Source organism: Populus alba, chromosome 11 (genome assembly GCF_005239225.2).
Source record: "Populus alba chromosome 11, ASM523922v2, whole genome shotgun sequence".
In the NCBI taxonomy this organism is placed as follows: domain Eukaryota; kingdom Viridiplantae; phylum Streptophyta; class Magnoliopsida; order Malpighiales; family Salicaceae; genus Populus; species Populus alba.
In genome coordinates this window covers 4,187,214-4,200,137 of record NC_133294.1, presented here as the reverse complement: position 1 = coordinate 4,200,137, position 12,924 = coordinate 4,187,214, and the positions used below count along the sequence as shown (strand labels likewise).

Here is a 12,924-nt window from a genome sequence, read left to right as displayed (position 1 = left end):
CAATTTCTTAAACATAGGAAGTCGGGTAGACCAAGATCCTTGATGCTTTCTGGATGAGCACGAATTGAAGTTCCACTTAAATCTAGTCTCTCCAAGGTGCGTGGCAGTGAAAACGAGGTAAATCTCAACATTTCCCTCGCTGAAAACCTAGAGGGAAAGAATAGCTTCAATGAAAGAGATGTAATGTATGATGTACTTGCAACAATTCCATCGCTTTGAAGCAAGCTGTGCCCCTGATGATGATCTAACTCCATAATCATCAGGCTGTCAAGATTTAAGCAACCATTTAAACCCAGCTCTTGAAGAGAATTCAATCTACTTATTTCTTCTAGAAGCTCCACCAGACTTTTATAATTCTTCAGATTTAAGATTAAAAATCTTTGTAAATCACCGATAGATTCGTGAATTTGAACCAAACACATGCAATCTTCAAGTATTAGCTTTTCAAGGGCTGGGAGACCCGAGAAGTCTGGGGTTTTAATGAGATCATGTGAGTGTTGGAGATCACACTACTAAAAAAGGGGACTATTAGCATTTGATTTTAGCAACGGATAATTCCGTTGCTAAATTCAGTAACAGATTTGCAACGAATTTCATATTTATTATTTTTTTAATATTAGCAACAGAACTTTAGTAATGGAAAATCCATTGCAAAAGGAAACATAAAATTTGCAACGGACTATCCATTGCTGATTAAAAAAAATATATTTAAATCTTAATCTAAAATTAAAATTATATAAACTGTTGATGGGGTATTTAGCTTTGACAATCTCAACCGTTAATTAGCAATCCTAAACTTATACTGATCTCTCCCATTCAGAAACGTAAACAGAGCAAATAAACAAATAACCGACCAGAAAATGCTAATTAACTTGTAATGAATCTCTTCATCCCCTTCGTCCCCTGATAACATCCATAATAATAGAAAAACAATTAACTTAGCACTCTTTCTTCATCGATCTGATTTTCCTTTGTCCCTAACATATCTCTTCATCTTCTTTTTATTCATCTCCAACTTCCACAACAGATTCAATCTTTCTTTGTAAACCACCAAAAACACAGACCCATGGTAACACCCCACTATACCCATCAGTATCACCATCGAGCATCCTGATTTACCCCCACTCTTTGTATATGGGTTGGGTGTTCCATACTTTTCCTCAATAATTTTGATAATTAATTTTAGGATTTATTTGTTTCTCTGTTGCAATTAAACTTAAGTTAAAAAGTTTTAACCTAACTTTCTCAATCTCAGGTGTTCTTCTGCCTTGTAGATTTCATCTTGCTCGCCTAGAACTCAAAAACATAGGCAACAAATTTTTTAGTTGGATAATTTTGTAATTGAAAGTTTTTTACAAGAATATTTTAGGAATAAAAAATAACATATATCGTCTCTGAAGACATATCTCTTTTGTACCTCTTGTTTTAGAAGTATAGAAATTCATTTCCAAATTGTCTTCAAAACATATTCATTTTTATGTCTCCGTCTTTATATTTTTTTTAGATAAATATATTTTTTTTTTCCATAGTCTTTATCTCTTCTTTCCTAAGATAATGACTAAACACTATCTAAGTAGGGATGAGCAAAAAAACCGATAAACCGAGTAAACTGAAAAAACCGATAAAAAATTAACCGAAAAAACCGATAAAAAATTAACCGAAAAAACCGAACTAAAAAAAAACCGATTAAACCGATTAGAATATTTTGAAAAAATTCCGGTTCGGTTCAGTTTTCGGTTTTGTAATACAAAAACCGGTTAACCCGGACCGAATCGAATCGGTTAAAAAAAAAAGGTCCCTAACCACCACTGGTATAAATAGAAACTTTTACCCCCCCTCTCGCCTAACCCAAACAGACTACCAGAGGCTAAAAAAAAAAGGTCCCTCATCAAAGCAGCCGCCCCAGTACTCTCACCTCTCCAAAATATTTTAGTCTGTAGGACATGTTCCTAAGAGAACTCAAACAAGTTCTTTTGTCAGTACAAGTACATCACATAAGCGTCAATGGGTAGGCATCAATTTCCTCTCCTCTCCTTTTGTTTTTAGGTGATGGGTTTTTGTTGATGAGGTGATAGAAACAAGGTTATTGGAGAGATCTGTTGGTTTTTGTTTATGAGGTGATGAACTGATGGGTGATGGGTTTTTGTTTTTGGATTATTTGGTTTTATCTCCAGTCTCTAAGGCTAGAATCCTGCTTCACAACCAGCAACCGTGATGCAAGTAACTAATGAGGAAACTGGGCATACAAAATTTGCATATAGGTTTTTTCGGTTTTGGGCATTAAAAACCGACTCGAAACCGAACCGAAACTGGTCGGTTTGGGCCGGTTTCGGTTTTTTTTTCTTTTTCGGTTTAGTTGTTTTTTAAGGGTAAAAACCGAACCGAACCGAAAATGATCAGCCCTATATCTAAGTGCATATGATTTTTGTTTTTATAAATGCATAATGCAAATATAATTTATATATCTATAATTTAAGAGGAAAAAATATAAAGATAAATTATTATAATGCCTTCAAAATATTATGAAATCATATAAAAAATATAAAAGATCAACCACTACTTATTTATTAGTGTTGATTTTGGACCTAGGCTTTGCTAATAATTTCTTAAATGTTTTTCTTTAAATTTTCTTCTTATTGCTGTTCCTTGGTAATTTGTTACAAAATACTCGATCCATAATTTATTGTGGTAACAAGTTATTAAATAAAATTCTCATTAAAAAAAAGAAAAGAAATAATGCTAGGGAAATATATATGCATGAAAACAGCAAGTATGTTATCCTGGCCTAGAAATTAAATGCCATGTCAACAAGGTTGTCCAACAACACAGGTTAAAGGGCCTGCATCAGATGTTAAAGAAGGAACCATAGTTCCTGGGAAAACTGCAAAGGACTGAGCTTTGGAATCGAGTGGAGCACAACTTCCATATCCAGATTGAACAAAGTAAGCACCATTCGTAAATACATCCTTGGATGATGACCTCCATTTCCAATTCTTCCAGCCACCATCAGCCTCTCTTTTTGTAACCTATATATACATTAAAAAAATAGATTTGTGAGTAATTAAATATTAATGGTTGCTTATAAAAGATACATAATTTTTACATGGATCAAATTAGTTTTGTGTAGTAATGCATAGTGTTTTTTACAAGTATTTTTTAATAAAAAATACATTAAAATATTTTATTTCTATTTTTAACCACATCAAAACCACCTAAAAAACATCAATTTGATGCATTTTCAAGTTAAAAATACTTTGGATAGCAAATTGTAACTCAAAAAACAAAAAACACACTATAGTCAAAATTAACAATAGATTTTAATGTTGGTAAAGTTATGTCAGGTTAATATTTTAAAATAGTTGAGAAAAATATAAAAGAAACAGAAATATGTATGATAGGATATAAGAATAAATTTGTTTTTGAGATAGTTTTAATGTAATTATTTTTTATATGAAAATATTTTTTATTTATACTAATTGTCTCTGCCTCTTCTATTATATAACAGCAACATCATTACCTAATTGATTGATGTGATAAATCAAGATGGTGTGGCAGATCAAGCTTAGTTTCATATAATAATTTCCTTAATATATAAGAACACACACCTCTTTGGCGTAGGAAATATCAGGAGCTATAAAGTAGTTCCCTTCACTAAATATGGTGGAACCAGCACTACCGCCAATGGCATACATTTGCCATTCATCGTATCTATTGTTGGCAACATGAGCATAGCCAAACCTTACTCTGCATTAATATTCAAAAATGTTTTTGTTAGATTTAATTCCATTGATGTCGTGAGATTTTAATGCTAATTCCACTCACCTTGGCATTCTTTCAATGAGTCCAGGGCCAAAATGATTGAAGGCAACTGTTACTTTCATAACTTTATCAGCAGTATAATTATCATTATGTCCAAGCAACATCACCTGTTAGTGCCATAATTGTTGATCAGAGACTAGGAAGTTAGGCATGTTGAGAGGAATTAATGTTTTCTTCTTACCTTATCGTGCTGAGAGAAATAGTTGTTGGATATGGTGACAGCAGTAGAAGCATGGATTACATCAATTAGGCCATCGATGCAACGAGCAAGATAGCAATGGTCAACCCAAATATTAGAAGATGCAAAAATGGAAATGGCATCTCCGTCAGCACCGCGGCGGTGGCCAACATGCGTCGGACTACTCCTGACAAGCCCCCGTTTCCCTGGCTTACAGTCATGAATGCTAATCCCATGTATGATAACATGACTAACACCTTCAATTTTTAGGCATGGTCCATCTGTAATCTCCACATTAGACCCTCTTCCATCTATAGTCTTGAAACTATTTATCATAAGCTCATTTTCAAGTTTAATCACCATGTCTTTGTCAAAAGTGATCCAAAGAGGCTCAGTTTGGATAGCACCGTACCGAAGTGTGCCTGGTTTCGGATCGGTAGGATCGTCATCTGGGGTGGTGACAATGTATGTTTTCCCATATTTCCCTCCGATTGCAGCTTGGCCAAATCCCACAGCACAATCAGCCAATGCACGACGATCGGTAGCCCAATCGGACTGCGCACGAGTCTATGGTGTTCAAGACTTTCTTATAATTGCTTGGAAGATAGCTTGATAAGGGTTTAGGCTTGTATTCGAGTGAATCATCTTGCAAGGTTGAAGCAAAGAGTGTGGCAAGAAATGAAAGAAATAGGACATGTGCTAGTGAGGCCATGGTTTGTGGTGGGGTGCACCGTACGAATAGATAAAAGGAGGGAATTGTATATATATAGAAGACACGAAGGTGGTTAACACGATCTAGCTAGAGGCTAAAATATATTTTGTTAAGTTATTTGCTGATGTCTAGACAAAACGTGGTTGCACGAGATCAAGCTGGTTCTTGCCATGCCAATTCTAAGCATTCAGTGTAGATATATCAAGGGGGGATACAATGTGTTAAAGATCATGATCAAAATATTCCCTGATTCGGATCATATAATTAAGTAGAAGAATAATCTAATCTTATACGTAGATTTGTTAGGTATAAACATGTATCCTACTTGCTATATGTTTTTCCCTCATACATGTGATCAATGCGTAGCTAGTCCCACTCCTTCACGAGGACGAGGAATGTATCCTTTCATATTTATAAATAGAAGCTCAGAAAAAGAAGGAAGATCACTCAAAAGCTTCTTTTTTAAAAAAATTTTTCTCTCAAAAGCTTTTATTATTATTATTTATGCTTGAAATCTAAAAACACAAAATCCTAAATTAATCCAACTTCAAGACCATTCTTTGCATAAAACCACCAAGCGAAATCGCCATCATTGAATTCAGTACGGAAAGCACAATAATAATTTCTAAGAAGATGAGAAGCTATTTGTACTTTGGTTACGTGTGCTGCATCATCATCATCATCGCTACTGTTGTGGGCATTGATAACTTCATCCTTTGATTGGATATCATTATCATCCTTTCCTTCATGCAACCATCGGACACCAACCATCTTTATTTGGAAAGCTGGACCAAGTGGAAGCACTGAAATACTCACGTCATCACCATTATCAAATGTAGGATCACCGACCCCTAATTTCCGGTGGCTTAGCAATTGGAATTCACGAACACCACGCTCGTCAATTATAGGGTAGACACAGGCTTGACAACGCAAGGATCGACCACTGGTATTGTTTCTGATTTCAAGATAAATATGACTAGAGCCACTGTACCCTGACGTCATACAAAACCTTGTGAACATATTAAAGCCACATATCCGGTGCGCAGAAAGAGGCGAGAATATTTTGAATGAAAAGTTATCTACAAACTCATTCTGAATTAGCCATTTATCCTCTTCCTCCTCCTCATGAAACCCCCTTAACTCCTCATCTTCATCAAATACAGATACGACAACGTTGAATTTGCCAGCTATAAATGTTATCTGTACCACCAAAACAATGTCTATAAAATGAGCCAAAGAAAAATATTCAAACGTAGATTTCAAAGAAAATAACATGGGCGGCGAGCGAGGACCTGAAATCTCAATGGCTGCATTTGAGCACTAACCATTTCCATTATTCTGAACATGTGTGAGTCAAACTTTTGGATTGATTCTTGCTTCATCCAATCTTGGAACTTGACAAATTGTTCACAACCATTTGCTATAGTCCAAGGGTTTATATTTGCAAGTGTTTGCAGTGAATAGCAAAAGGACACATCTAACGACATCAAATGGGATGGAAGCTCTGGGAGTTCCTGAAGCATTTTGCAATTTCTTAAAGATAGGCATCCGAGTAGACCAAGATCCTTGATGCTTTCTGGAAGAAAACGAATTGGAGTTCCACTTAAATCTAGGCTCCTTATGGGGCGTGGCAGTGAAAACAAGGTAAATCTCAACATTTTCCTCACTGAAAACCTAGAGGGAAACAATAGCTTCAATGGAAGAGATGTAACGTATGATGCACTTGCAACAATTCCATCGCCTTGAGGAAAGCTGCGCCCCTGATGATGCTCTAACTCCATATTCAGGCTGTCAAGATTTGAGCAACCACCTAAAACCAGCTCTTGAAGCGAATTCAATCTACTCATTTCTTCTGGAAGCTTCATAAGACTTATACAATTTTTTAGATTTAAGATCAACAATCTTCGTAAATCACCAATAGATTCGTGAATTTGAACCAAACGGATGCAGTCTTCAAGTATTAGCTTTTCAAGGGCTGGGAGACCCAAGCAATCTGGGGTTCTAATGAGATTAAGAGAGTGACGGAGATCAAGAATTTTTAATTTTGGAAGAAACTGCGAAAATACATGAATTTAGCTGTTATCAATTGAAAACGAGAGAAATAGCTATAGAGAGAGACTTGATACATACCGGTTTGCCTTTCCAAGCATCAACTAGACAACTTCTGGATAGATCAAGAACCACCAGCTTCTCCAAGCATACCTGATTTGGTATGGATTTCAAAGACAATCCATGCCAACATAACCATATCAAATTCTTAGGGAAGTGCTCAAAACTTCCACGAAAATTAGTGTAGTTTAGCTGGAGAAATTTTACATCTGGCATCTTTCTAAAAGCATCCGTGCTGAGGATGGAAAACAAACTTATTTGGCCAGTTTGTAATTTTTCCCCATCGGAAAAGTCAGAAAGCCATTGCTGAAAGAAGTCAAGCCTGCGGTGCTTGCGGTGAACCACTGAATCAGTACAAACAGCTTCTGCATAATTATCTTCCATTAATGCATGCATATCAATGGTAAGGCCACGTAATTTTTTAGCATCCTGCATAATAATATTAAAAGTACATGAGAAAGGAAAGTAAATGAAAGAATATGTCAAGGCACCACAAACCATTTAAGTAGACATAAAAAAGTTGAGCTACTTACAGTAGTTCCTTTCAAAACTATAAAAGCATTCTCGTGGCGCCATATTCTTTGACATTTGGGTGATTCATGACGAGCGATTTCCCTTCCCATATCTCTTACAAGTTGATGCATCCACAACCTTTGATGAATGTTGATTTCAACAAGACATCTATCGATGAGACTGTCAATTCCAAATCTTGCACATTTATTGAGCCCATCCAGTATCCTAACTGCATCATTGTAATCCATTCCATTGAAGAAACATGCGATATCAAGGAATAAGTTCTTCAGATAATCACCATCAAGAAAGTCGTAACTTATTCGAAGAATCTTTTGAACTTCAAAATTAGGAATCACTTCCATTTGTTGTAATGCGCTTTCCCATATGTCTCCTCCTTTTCCGGACAATGAAGAGCCAGTAACTCGAAGAGCTAATGGAAGTCCATTACAATGATGTACTATTCTCAAAGAGTCTTCTTCAAAACCACCAACAGGGTCAGCTTGTCCAAAGGCATTCCAACTGAAAAGCTCAAGTGATTTTTCAATATCTAGCGGTTCAACTTTGCACTTGAACCACTCAATATCATTAGCTGAAAACAGACCCTTATTTCTGGTTGTTACAATGATTTTACTTCCCTTACAAAGCCAATTTTGCATGCCAATGATTTTATTGAATTGGTCCCTTTTGTCCACATCATCGAGAACAATAAGAGTTCTTCTGCAACATAATGCATCCTTAATCTTCAGAATTCCTTCATCTTCATCATTTATCTCATCAATCTTGTTTAGGATGTCGAAAAGAAGTTGCCTCTGTAGGCAAACTATATCCTTTGACCTAAAATTTGATAGAAAACTCTTTCCTTCAAATTTATAATAGTTCTGGTTAAAAACACTCTTAGCTATGGCTGTCTTTCCAACTCCACCAATTCCATAGAGTAAAGAAATGACAGCATCATGGGACCCATCTTGCAACCATGAGTTGATATAATTCACTAGAGGATCTCTTCCAATGAAATGAAGGGGGACATAAAACATTTTTTTATCCAAATTCTTTGAGACCTTCTCCATAATAGATTGGACAAACTGTGCCTCGTACCTAAATCAAAATGTAAAATACAATGTGCGATTATTAGCAGTCTCTCTATAAAGGATAAAAATAAAAAACATTTAGCTAAGAAATTAGACCGGGTTGTGTGTCCATGATTTGATAGTTAATGATTGAAAAAAAAACAACGAAGAAATCTTAAGTATTTTATTTTATTCTTCTTATCAGTACAATTAACTGAAAGAAATTAAGAGTTCACGACCAGCATTCTAGTCTTATGTTATGTGTAGTTTCATCAAGAGATACAACTTACCCATCTCCTAAAACCATTCCAGCTAAATCTGCAACTTCTTTCAAAGCAATCCTCCACCCACTCACCCGCTCCATCTCCTCGTTGAAGCTCTTTTCATGTCCCACAAATGCTGCAGCGAAGCTCCCTGTTTGACGTCCGACTTGTGATGGATCCACATCATAGAACACTGGCAAAACTATGCAGTCATCATTCCTCTTCCGTTCCATGATCATTACAAGTTCATCGAGGCACCATCTCGAGGAAGCATAGTCTTTGGAGAACACGATTATCGATATTTTTGATTGTTGTATTGCCTTCTGGAGCTCGAAATCTATATTCTCTCCTCTCCGAATTTCATCATCATCTCTAAATGTGTGAATCCCTGCTTGAATTAGGGCCTTGTAGAGGTGATCGGTAAAGTTCTTGCGGGTGTCTGCACCTCTAAAGCTCAAGAACACTTGATATTTACAATTAGAAAACCTGGAAGAGTAGGATTCTTGATAATTCCCAGCAGCCATATATTCGATTCTAGCAAAGATAAGACTTTTCAAAGATCTGAACAAAAAAAAAAGGAGTTGCAGGATTAATGTCGATAGTTCAAGATCGACAGCACACCAATAAGCTGAAGTATTCATATATTATTATCTGACTTTCTCTTTAAAACAATTTTCAAGTTTTTTCCAGCAATCAACTCCTCCATGCCCTTTCAGAAAAATATTTGTACATATGATAAATTAAATCTCTATGCTGAACCAACAAAATCGGTTGATGAGTTACATTCCACAATACAACATAATTAGTTTCTAACAGTGAACTAATCGAAGTGATTCTCAGTTACAGCAGAGTTATATTCCACAATATAACATAATACTAAAAGAGATAAGAGAGAGAGAGAGAGAGAGAGAGAGAGAGTACCTGCAATCTTCACTTTCCCTTCGCTGATGTTCTCTTATCAGTTCATCAATTTTTTGCTTTTAAATCAACCTTAAAAGTCTCTGTGGTATGGGCCATTTCCGCGTTAGGACCCTTTTTTTTTTTTTAATTTGCTCAAAATTAAAAAGGGTGGATTGTAAATATAAGACAAGTCATCCCCACAAGTCCACTCTCTCTATGGTATGGAATGTTTCCGCGTGAGGACTTTTTTGGTTTTATTTTGATCAAGACTGGATGTTGAATACAATCACTAATCTATTTGATTATTGTTGTAACCCATTTTTGGGTCCCCATGAAAAATAAAATAAATAGCCAAAAAAGGTTAGAAAAAGATAACAGGAGGCAGAAGCGCTCGGAAAATAGTCAGAAAATTGGTCAAGGAATTTAAAAATACAAGGATTGATTTTTTGACAGTATATTCTTGAAGGATGAAAGCCCTATTGAGAAGAAAAATTTGAGTTTTGAGGAGAAAAGCCCGAATTTGGATTTTTATGGACTTAATTGGATTTTTATGGACTTAATTAGATTTTTATGGATTTAATTGGATTTTTATTTGAATTTATAGAAGATTTGATTCCAAGAAAAATTGATTTTTAAGTCAATTTGGGCTTTAATTTGGAGAAATTTAAGTTCTGGGGCCAAAATATATTTTTTAGGAATTTATTGGGTCAAATCAGGGGCTCAATTGCATAAATATTGAAGTTTAAGGGCCAATTAGGGATTTAATTAAGAAAAACCGAAACCAGGGACCAATTTGGAGAAGGCGCAAAGATAGAGGGGGCTGTTTGGAATTGTTTCAGGGGCTTAATTGAAGAAATTGGAAGTTTATTAATCAATTGAGGGCTTAATTGCATAAATCAGAGGCCAAGGACCAAAGTGAAAAAGGCGGCCAACAAGAGGGGCGGAGACCGAAGGTGAAATAATGGAGGACTGATCTGGAATTTGGCTCCTTTAAATGAAACGGCGCGTTTTATCCAAAACGACGCCGTTTCATATATATATATTAAAAAAAAAAAAAAATGGAAGCCCAGAACGGTGTCGTTTTGAACGACACTGTTCATCTTCCTCCTTCCCCCCGAGGCAGAGCAGCAGAAGAAGAAAACCATTTTTTGTTTTTTTCAAATCTTCCCGCCTCTCTCTCCTCGCCCCCACCACCTTTAGACATTGGCCGACCAGCCGTTACACCGCACTAACGATGGTCCCCCACGGTTATTCCCCTATAAATAGAGAAGAAAACCGAAAGAAAAGGGAGAACCCGAAGGGAGGAGAGAGAGAGGAGACCGAAGAGAGAGAGAGAGACCCGAGGACAGGGGGAGAAGAGAAAAAAACGAGCAAAAGAGAGTGGGAGAGCAGAAACAAACCAAAAACAAAGAAACCGAACCCAAAAACCAAAAAAAAAAACCAAAGAGAAAGCCACTGAAAACAAGTCTCTCTCGCCGCCGTTCAAACCGCCACAGCACCGCCCGGAGTCGCCGTACGCGAGCCACGCCACCGCAGCTCCACCAGCGACCGCCTCCACGCCAGGTACCCGTTCCTTCTTCCCTGCATTCCTTTCGTGGCAGCCTTGCCTCCTGCATGTTGCATGCAGGAGGCGGGGGGGAGAAAAATAATTCTCCCCCCCCCCGCTGGGCTGCTAAAGCTGGGCCAGCCCGATGCTGGCCCAGCCCATGAACGTCTGGGCCGGGTCCGGCCCAGACCAGAAGAAGCATGATGGCCTGTTGGGCCGAGATCGGCCCAACCCAGTCTGGGCCGAATTCGGCCCAACCTTTCCTTGTTGGGTTGAGTCCGGCCCGTTTATTTGGGCCGGCCCAGCCCGAATTGTTTTTATATTATATATTATATAATATGTTATAATATGTGTATATATATATGTATATATATATAAAAAATATAATAATAATAAAAAAAAAATATTTTGAAAAATCTTAAAAAAATATTGTTGATTTTTCTGCATATTTTTTTTAAAGTGGTTCAATGTTGGTTTGTATTTTTTATACTGTAAAGATACAAAACCAGTGTTAAAAATACCCGGGTTTCGTCAAAACATCAAAGATTTTTCAGAATAAAAAAATGTTTTTGCTTTCAAAAAATTTTCTAAAGAGTCCCTAAAAAAGTTGTTGATTTTTTCTGCATATTTTTATCAAAGTGGATTAATATTGGGTTGTATTTTTATACCGTAAAGATACAAGCTCGGTATTAAAATACCTGATTTTCGTCAAAAGCATAAAAAATAATATTTTCCAAAAAAAAATTGTTTTTGTTTTAAAATACGGCCTAGTCTCTCCAATATATATATATATATATATAAATATTATAACATCATATTTTCACACAACAAAGAAAATTTTCAAAACAATATATGTATTAACATGCATTTTGGCTTTAATAACCAGTTTATTCAAGCCATGAGAACTAGGCCAATATTTCAAAAATTCTAAAAAAATCTTTTTGTTTTCTTTTAGTATTTGGGATTACGAATTTATACGTAAAACGTATTCCTAAATATTATTAATAAAGTTTTGGGTATAGACGTTAGAACGGTTAAGATTTTACCCGATAAGATAAAAGACCTTCTTACCGAGGAGGATTTTTCTTGAACCATAGACAGACCAACGACTAGAAGTACAATAACACTTTAGTTTTTATCAGACTATAAAACAATGCAGCTTACCTTAGGTAGGGCGTATTTGGGGTGCTAATACCTTCCCTTTACGCAACCAGTCCCCGTACCCGATCTCTGAGACCAGTTAGGTTTCCTAGTGACCAAAATACTAGGTGGCGACTCCAAAGAACCAAACCAAAATAAAAAAATTCGCCAGTCGAACTCGCAAGATGATTTATTTTTTTGGGGTGCGACAGAATGGCGACTCCGCTGGGGACCTTGTAGACTAAGCTTTGTTTTTGTCTGATTTATTTGTGTTTGCCTGTGCTTATTTTTTATATGCCTTTCCTTTTATTTAATCGCGTATTTGTTTTTATTTTTACGCGCATTTATTCATGCATTATATACAATTGTCTCATGCATCACTTGCCTTAATTTTGAAAAGCACACACAAGCCTTAAGTTAAGTGGGGAATTAGCGATTTACCCTAAGACTATTGGTCAGGGTTTAAATGCGTGAAACACCCAACTCATATCTGAGTGCCTGCTTGGTAATGGTGGACATACGTGTCTTAACTGTTCCTTGCAACGCCCCCATACTGTCTTTACGAAGAACGTCACTGGGCAGATAAGAGACCCTTCGAGACCAGATAGAAAACTTACCCACTATCACTTAATAAATAGAGCTTGTCCTTAGGTTATGTATCTTATTTGCATCAAGAT

At 36.4% G+C, this 12,924-nt stretch overlaps 1 protein-coding gene and 1 pseudogene across 1 annotated transcript; both read right to left on the bottom strand.

Annotated features, from left to right (window-relative positions):
• Nucleotides 1-2,804: 2,804 nt before the first annotated feature.
• On the bottom strand, nucleotides 2,805-4,716 carry LOC118061366 (probable pectate lyase 16; annotated as a pseudogene).
• Nucleotides 4,717-5,240: 524 nt separating this feature from the next.
• On the bottom strand, nucleotides 5,241-9,573 carry LOC118061397 (disease resistance protein RPV1-like). Its single transcript, XM_073412657.1, has 5 exons — nucleotides 8,689-9,573; nucleotides 7,352-8,426; nucleotides 6,840-7,247; nucleotides 6,433-6,763; nucleotides 5,241-5,929 (listed from the first exon to the last, which is right to left on the bottom strand). Exons 1-5 carry the CDS (start codon nucleotides 9,300-9,302, stop codon nucleotides 5,241-5,243), a joined length of 3,117 nt encoding a protein of 1,038 aa, XP_073268758.1. The 5' UTR covers nucleotides 9,303-9,573.
• Nucleotides 9,574-12,924: the final 3,351 nt, after the last annotated feature.

Bases quoted from the DNA above. Each gene is read 5' to 3' on its own strand.
- LOC118061397 (XM_073412657.1), bottom strand. From the start codon at position 9,302: ATGAATACTTCAGCTTATTGGTGTGCTGTCGATCTTGAACTATCGACA. The intron at 6,764-6,839 runs GTATGTATCAAG...GTATTTTCGCAG, and splicing joins ATGCTTGGAAAGGCAAACCG to TTTCTTCCAAAATTAAAAAT. The intron at 5,930-6,432 runs GTGCATCATACG...CTCATTTTATAG, and splicing joins AGGCGATGGAATTGTTGCAA to ACATTGTTTTGGTGGTACAG.